The sequence below is a fragment of the Elaeis guineensis genome, chromosome 5 (assembly GCF_000442705.2).
Source record: "Elaeis guineensis isolate ETL-2024a chromosome 5, EG11, whole genome shotgun sequence".
Taxonomy (NCBI): domain Eukaryota; kingdom Viridiplantae; phylum Streptophyta; class Magnoliopsida; order Arecales; family Arecaceae; genus Elaeis; species Elaeis guineensis.
The window spans coordinates 26,526,838-26,535,201 of record NC_025997.2 but is presented as its reverse complement, the minus strand read 5'-3'; the positions used below and the strand labels follow the sequence as shown (position 1 = coordinate 26,535,201).

At 42.9% G+C, this 8,364-nt stretch overlaps 1 protein-coding gene across 1 annotated transcript; it reads left to right on the top strand.

Annotated features, from left to right (window-relative positions):
* Window positions 1-1,630: 1,630 nt before the first annotated feature.
* LOC105045283 (stress-related protein) lies at window positions 1,631-3,504 on the top strand. Its single transcript, XM_010923514.3, has 3 exons — window positions 1,631-1,796; window positions 1,915-2,142; window positions 2,704-3,504. The coding sequence occupies exons 1-3, from the start codon at window positions 1,764-1,766 to the stop codon at window positions 3,199-3,201; spliced, it is 759 nt and encodes a 252-aa protein (XP_010921816.1). The 5' UTR covers window positions 1,631-1,763; the 3' UTR covers window positions 3,202-3,504.
* Window positions 3,505-8,364: the final 4,860 nt, after the last annotated feature.

Sequence of the window (8,364 nt, the reverse complement as noted above, 5' to 3'; positions counted from 1 at the left end):
TACTACGAGCGGTCCGCGCAGGATTTTCACTGTAAGCCTTCACCCGAGCTCCCATTGTGGACGCATTCCTTCCGGATCTCCATTGCAGGCAGGCTTCGGTCGAGTTTCCTCGATAAATGATCCCCATTCGGACTTCTACGGAGATCGGACTCCGACCGAACTCCTGTAGTGGATAGACTCCAGACGAACTCCTACAGCACACGGATTCCAGCAGCTGGACCCCTCCAGCGGATGAACCTCTCCAGCGCCATCCGACATCCGCTGCCGGTCGACCCTTTGCCGAATTCTGCGTGAAACCGAACTTCGTCTACGGAAAGCCTCTGACTGAGTTCCTACAGCGAATGGCCTTCGCCTGTAGTATTAACGCCCAACAGCGCCCAACGGTAGAAGGCTCGCCAGCAACATCCGAGCTCCTCTCAGATGGATAGCTACCTCTCTCCGCCAGATGCTTCAACCGAGTTTCGGCCGACAGGCCTGGACTCTCTGACAGGCCACAGTAATGGCCACGACTCTGCTCCACCTCCTGCGATGGATTCTGTGCGGCTCCATCACTCCTCACAACAGGCTCCATGCGGCAGGCCACAGTAATGGCCACAACTCTGCTCCACTTCCTGCGACGGATACCGTGCGGCTCCACCACTCCCTGGCAGGCCACAGTAATGGCCATGATTCTGCTCCACTTCCTGCGATGGATTCCGCGCGGCTCCTCCACTCTCTGGCAAGTCGCGACAACGGACGCCGCTCTACTCCCCGCGACAGGCTCCACGTGGCAGACCACGGTAATAGCCACGACTCCACTCCATCACTCTTCGTAACAAACTCCTCCTGGCCTCGAACGGCCCACTACCAGGCAGTTGCAGACGTCGCTATCCGTCTGTTGCACTCTCCGCCTATAAAAAGGGGACCTCAGATACGTTATTCTCTAAGCTTTAATTTCTATCTCGAAACTCTGCTAAAATTTTCGTTCGAGCATTCCATTCTTGTTGAGGCAGAGAACTGACTTGAGCGTCGGAGGATCTTGCCGGAGTAACCCCAACTCCGATTTAGACTTTTTTTGCAGGTCCCGACGGCGACCGCGACTCTCCTGACTCCAGCTTCTCCGACGCCGACGGATTTTTGCACCAACAACAGTAAAGAACTAACTCTTAAAATTTAATTAAAAAAATTAAAATTTTAAAATATAAACATAAACCCGAAAGTTTAAAAGTTCTCGTCAAAATTTATTTATTAAAAAAAAAAAAAAAAAAAAAAAGGTGGGTGCGTCGCGGGGGCTGCTCGGAGAAGCCTTTCTCTAAGCCCACGGTTTCGCTTCCGGAGAGGTTTTTCACAACCAGTAACGGCAACACTAAATTAGTGTGCGCACCAGGTCCCTCGTTATGTGACCGACACGTTTTATGTCGCACGTGTGAACTAGCGGCCGCTCGAGTTCTTCGAGCACCTGATTATGCCCTCCATCCATGACGCACACGAACTTGGAGACTAGAAACTATGCCACGTCGTATAGTCCCAAAACATGTCACATACGAAAAACGAACGCCGCTCGCACGAGCTTTCCCACCACAGCCGTCCGATGGGACGTAGATCGAACGGTCAAGAAGAGAGCATCGTCTATAAGAAGGCCCCCTCGTCGTGCATTACTGCCCAGCTAATCCTTATGATCTGTGGGTTTGTGTTTAGATTCGCCTTTCCATTTGTCGCTGCTCTCTCTCTCTCTATTTTGCTAGGTCTTGGTCTTCTTTTCAGATCGATCGCGTCGCTGGAAGATGGCTGAATCTAACCGCCGATCCGATGAGATCGTAAGGAATTCTTCCCGATCTCACAAATTCTTCTGTTGATTTCTTGGAGAAATATGAGCTTTGGATCTTCTTGGAGGTGGTCAGGATTAGGGTTTTGATGGTGGGTTTTGTGATGCAGAGCCAGGAGCATGAGGTGCCGAAGCTCAAGTACCTGGATTTCGTGCATGTGGCGGCGATGCAGGCGGTGATGCACTTGGCGAGCCTCTACGACTTCGCCAAGGAGAACTCTGGCCCGCTGAAGTCCGGCGTCCACACCGTGGAGGGCACCGTTAAGACCGTCATCGGTCCCGTCTACGATAAGTTCCATGACGTCCCCCTCGAGCTCCTCAAATACGTCGATCGCAAGGTCAGCAAACTCCCACTCCATCTTTCCCTCTCGTGGCGTACGTTAGCTATCTCAGTTCCTTTTGATCCCCACCCTACGTCGCCCTGTAGCTTCCGGTCACCGTAATCCGCCGATCTGCGGCGGTCGCACGGCGCCTCGGATCCGGCCGGCGCCTGTTAGCGTGCGCCCGGATGAATGAGCCGGCGCATGATAGCCAGCCTGGCCCTAGCGGCGCATGATAGTGCGACTTGGCGACAAGGTTCTTTTCTTCTGTTTGATCACGTGACCTCGGTCCCAGGCCTCCGTGATCTCAGTCCCTCGCGAGGGTCGCTTTTACGTACTCTTTCGTTCCCTAAGGCGGACTTGAAAATTTTATCAACCCGGTTGGAGTCCTTATCATGTACGCTTTCGTAGCTCCAATGGCCATCGGACGAATAGCCGTCCCATACTCCGTCGTGCGGCGTTGCCCGTGGCGCACGTTAAGTGAATCGATGCTATGTTGCGCCCCTCAGGGTTTCTGGAGTATTCTTGGTTGGGCCGTGATGACGTGGTCTAATGATTGTTCGTGCTGTCACGTGACAGGTGGACGACTCGATTCAGGAGCTAGAGCAGCACGTGCCAACGCGGGTGAAGTCGGCGTCGGCCCAGGCGTACACGGCGGCGCAGAGGGCGCCCGATGTAGCGCGGTCCGTAGTCGGCGAGGTCCAGCGGTCCGGGGTGTTGGCGACGGCGGCTGGCATGGCGAGGGCGGCGTGCAAGCGCTACGAGCCGGTGGCCTGGGAGCTGTACAAGAAGTGCGAGCCGGTGGCGGAGAAGTACGCGGTGGCGGCGTGGCTGTCGCTGAACCGGCTCCCGCTGTTCCCCCAGGTGGCGCAGATCGTGGTCCCCACGGCGGCGTACTGGTCGGACAAGTACAACCGGGCGGTGGGGAGCGCGGCGGAGCGGGGGTACGCGCTGGCACAGTACATGCCGCTGGTCCCAACTGAAAGGATCGCCAAGGTCTTCGGGAACTGGGCGCCGGCGTCGCCGATGGGCAACGTGGAGCCGGCGTCGCCGGTGGCGCCCGTGGCGGTGGAGTGAGGCTGAACGGCGGTGGCTGGGAATGGGGAGTTGGATGCCCATGGAATGAGGAAGACGTTTGATGTAAGAAATTGTGGGGAAAAACTTTTCTTTGTTTCTTTAATTTGGAAGTTTGTTTGTTGCTGTGGTGGTGGATACGAGTGGGGTGTGTGGGTAGGATGGACGGGCTTTTCTTGTGAATGGTTTTCAATGTATTAGGTTATCTAAGCGTTTCGTGCAAGGCCTTAAGGCTGCTCAATGGTTTAATAATAGTTGCTGGAAGTTGGACTGCTTGTTAGCAGTAGGCCACCAAAATTTGGATAACATTTTAGTCGAATGGGATACATCGATGGATGATACAATTGCTTAGGTGTTCGGCGAAGGGACATTTGATTTGGGATTGATGTTCGAGTTGTTTAATAGCGGAAGCGGTTTTCTTTCTCTAGAACTTTTTGGAAGGGATGATCATGTGGATGAGCCTTCCCGAAAGCGAGATTTTTTTTTTTTTGGGTACAACAAAAAGCGAGAATATTGAGATGGACTTGTTTGAATATTGGTGGAAGGTTGTGGATGGGATTGCCTGGTTGAAGGCCTGTCGTCTCGTGGACGGCACCTTCTGGAGGATGACATTCATTCGAATGGGAAGATGGCATGACCCAGGCTTCCAATCAGGATGGTTTTGCGGGCAAGGGGTATGGATATTTCTTTCTTCTGTTGGGTGTATTGGAGATGAAATGATGGATCATATTTTATTTTTATATCTTAAGGTTCGGACAGTGTGCATGTTGTTAAGATTTTTTGAATGGTGGGTTTCTTCCGAGAGCTACTCTTTAGATTAAAATCAATCAGGATAATATTTTATATTTATCTTTTATTTATGATCATTGTATTTTTATGTTGTGGTGGAGTCTTTAGAACTATATTATGATCGGTAAAGAAGAATTTATCGAATAATTCTTAAATATGTTCGTGATCAAATGATACGTCATTAATAGGACGATGACGTTTATCGAGTGTAGATCATTGTGTGTTATATAAGTTGGTTATTTTTGTAATCAAAGAGTGTGGAGATATTGGTATGGTATACAAGTGAGATGTAGGAGTATATTATCACTGAACAAGTGACTTACCTGCTAAGTGTTCTGCTGTCAAGAGAAGTTTGCGAAATGTATAGGCATAAGTATCTCTCAGACTTGAGACACTAGTGACTTGCAAGTAACTCTGTGCTTAAGTACCGAACTACCTGCATTTCTAATGGAGTAACGAAAAGTTATTGGGTACAGTCAAGTACTTTCGAAATCTGTATGTGGATCAAGATGGGATCGATCCCTCTGAATTGTAAGAGTTAATGCATCACTGTATTTCAATTTAGTAAAATTCTGATCAGGATAATCCATGTGATAAATTTGAAAGATTGAAATACGATATGGATGACTGTTTCAGGATTGACAGTGAAATATTAGGTCACCTTAAGTATTAGGATCAAAGGATAAATTATACAGTAACCATATGTCGAGATTCCTGAATATTGCTTTGCAAATATTCGATCTATCTAGATATCGGATATTATTGCTAGATGGTTACTTCGATTAGTATAAGAAAGAGTTCCTATACTACCGACTTAGTGTTCGAACCTATGGAGTCGCGCACAAAAGTCAAATAATAGAGGAAAGAATTGATCGGATATTTATATATTCGTTTTGAAAGTATGAGACTTGATTGAACATATAGATTAATTTGATTAAGAATTAAGTTATAGATTATACGAAATTAAACACTGACTATGTTCAGCTAACACTGTGCATAAGGTACGGATTTGATTCCGAAGATGAATTAATCAAATCAATGATCCAAGCGATTATGGGAGAATGGATTGAGTCCTAATTACTTTAAATCAGATCTAATCTAATTAGATTTAATTTTATTAAGGCTTGATTGGATTAATTTATCAAGTTGGACTTGGACAAGAATCCTAATTGGATTAAGATCAGCAGTCTTTTCAAAATTGATTCAAATTGATCCAAATTGATCCAAATCTAAACCAAATCTGATTTGATATACTTAGCCATTATTTTCAGACATTCTCTCTCCTTATGGGTGGGTCAAGGTGGTTGGAAAGGGGCTGGAAATGGCCCCCTCCTCTTGGACGTGCGCCATAATGAAAGGAGACACTTCTCCTACTTGGATTAGAATTCTTTATGTTTTAGGAAGTTTGGATTTGATTCAAACATGGAGAGTTCTTTTCCTAGCATCCAAAGGAGTTTGATTTAATTTAGAACTTCTTGCCTATATAAGAAGGGTGTGGAGAAGAAGAAAATCAATCAATAAAAAGCTCAGCATGGAGTTCCCTTGATATGGGCATCATCTCTCTCTTGGGCGTCACCTAGCACTGGGCGTCTCTCTCCTCTTGGCATCTCCTCCCTTTGTGGCAGCATGTGGGCTGTTCCAAGGACTTTAGATCATATCTCATTATTCTTCTCCTTTCTCTCTAAAGAAAGAGTTCATCCCTCTCTCTTACAGTATTTGACATTCACGCGAAGTGGAGGATCCACACATCCGGATCTCGCGAAGCATATTGATCGAGGAGCTTCTTCAACCTTGATCTTTTTTCACTACGAATCAAGGTAAAATTTATTAACATTATGAAAATTTTAATTACTAATCTATTCTACCTTCTTGCATCTGATGCGATCGGATGAATTTTTTCTTCAACCGGTATCAGAGCTTTAGTGAAGGGTCGGTCAGGTTCTTTTTTTCATCAATCTTTTTAATTGAGTTTAAAGATCCTCTCTTCCTATTCGATGGGATGCTCTTATGATGTGTAGGGGTGCTATTGTGATCAAGTCTCATGATAAAGAACAACGAAAAGAATTCTAAAATTATTTTGATCATGAATATATTTAGATTAGATCTAAAATAATTTATGATTAATTATAATTTTAATAAAATAAATTTAAGTATGAAAATTAAATTTTATGATTTGAATTGTATGATTGCATATGACGTAGAAATCTGAATTTCTATGATACATATGATGTATACATAAAATTAATACATATTTAATGGTTAAACATAGTATTTGAAAATTAGTTATTGATTTGAAACATATGGTATGCTTCACATAAAATCCTAATAGAATAGTTCTACAAAATGAAACACACATTTCACACACTTAATTTAGAATTATTTTTTTTAAAAAAGGTCTACATTTGAGAATTGAAGATCTTAAGACACTTCATAAATCGATGGACAATAGATTAGCACGAATCAGGTCATCTAACTGAGTTAAATCTAGGATTAGAAATAAATATGGACTAATTAGAAAAATTGATTATATCTAATCAAATATTGAATTAGAATATGTCAGAATTTTTCTAAATCAATCTCAATAGTTGTAGTTTGATCAAGTCCATATTTTTGACCATACTAATTAGACCATGATCGTGGCTCATTGGTTTAGCCTGAGTTCTTTGGCTGACTATAATCCATCAATTAGTGTCTAAGGTAAGTTTGGCAATATTGTAAGGCAATTCAACTAGTGATTTTTAATTGGTAGTCCACTTATCTGACCATTTTGAAGTATCTAAGGCAAGCTGAGGTAGATCCTCCCATCGATCTCACTTACTTGATCAATTCGGTAAATCATGTTTTGATTAGATCACTAATTGATTCGAGCTGATCCATGCCATTAAGATAAATCAGTATGACTAATTAAGGTGTCTCTAGACCAGCTTGTATGAAGTCCTCTTTGTTGGAATTTCATGTCGGGGCATACATGTGTGTTTTAATTTTTTTTTTCTAAACAATGTAGCGAAATAAAAGACTAAAGCATCTTTTAATCTAAATCATGCATGCATAAAATAAAGAATACATGGATCTACATCATATACTGAAATTGAACACATACTGAATTTTATGCTGAAATTAAATATGTGATCGAATCACATATCTGTTTCGTAATTTTTTTCTTCAAATCTGGATCTGAAAGAAAGTAGGTTCTTTCTTAGCCACACAAGTATCCAGTCTCTATGGGTATCCACTCAGAATCAACCTAAAATAATCCTCTTTGGTATTGATCTTTCTTCTCCAAGAATAATCACCCTGCGAATCTGAACGAAGTCTGGATCGCGATCAACTCTTTGATCCTTTCTTTGATCTTTTTCTTTACTTCTTCTCTTGCTCTTCTTTCCTTAATTATGAAGCAACCAAGGTCTGAAAACCAGCAAAGAAAAGAGGATGCCCAAGCTCCTCTTAGGCATGGAGATGGAGGACGCCCAAGCTTCTTTGGGCATTGCATCCAAAGGGAGAAGAAAGGGGGCGTGGGGGGGACCTTATAGGAAGCATGGGCTGCTGGAAATCTGATGTAAAAAGCCTTAGAGAAAGATCCTTTAAATAGGTAAAAGGTTTGAATCATATTCAAAATCAAAGTCCCTTAATACAAGTCCTACTTGCTTTAGGAATCTTTGTGATCTTAGATATTTGATCCCCTTTAAGAGATCCATTAAGCACCAATTATTGGAGCCTTTACACCTACTTTTTCATATGCACATAGGGCCTAGGAGACACCCCATGCTAGTCCTTTACACCCTCTTTTAAGTGGACATGTCAAACTTGATCAAATCAAGTGGTGCCCCATGCAAACAATCATAAAAATTAATTAAGGATTTGAACCCTTAATGCATATGATCCAAAACTCTAGGCACCCAATAATTGAAGCCTAATGAATCTAATTCATTTAGATTATTAGCAGATAATTAGTTTAAATTAATCTTATTAAATAAAAAATTTAAATGTAAAGAGAAAATTGGATTCAACTATGTGATAGCAAGGTTATCCTGAACCCAATAAGATTTCTCTAAACTTAATTAAGATTTCATAAACCTGATTACTTATTCTAGATCTAATCTCTTTGTTGTATGACTCCATAGGTTCAATTCTATCTGATAGTGAGATATACAATGATCTCTATCATAGTATTATTAAAACTCTTTTCAATGGATCGGAATGATTCCACTCTAACTCATCAAGGATTATCGATTGTGAGCAATCTTAATAAGTTCTCACAATCCACCAGTGATATCTAGCAGTATTTAATGGTAACTCAATAGAATCAAAATAGAATCTCAAGGTATAGTTCATATATGATTCAGTCCTTCTATCGTGAGTCCCGATTAGATGGCAGGT

Coding starts and splice junctions, on each gene's coding strand:
- LOC105045283 (XM_010923514.3), top strand. CDS start 1,764: ATGGCTGAATCTAACCGCCGATCCGATGAGATC. Junction 1,797..1,914: donor ACCGCCGATCCGATGAGATC/GTAAGGAATTCT, acceptor TTTGTGATGCAG/AGCCAGGAGCATGAGGTGCC. Junction 2,143..2,703: donor TCAAATACGTCGATCGCAAG/GTCAGCAAACTC, acceptor GTCACGTGACAG/GTGGACGACTCGATTCAGGA.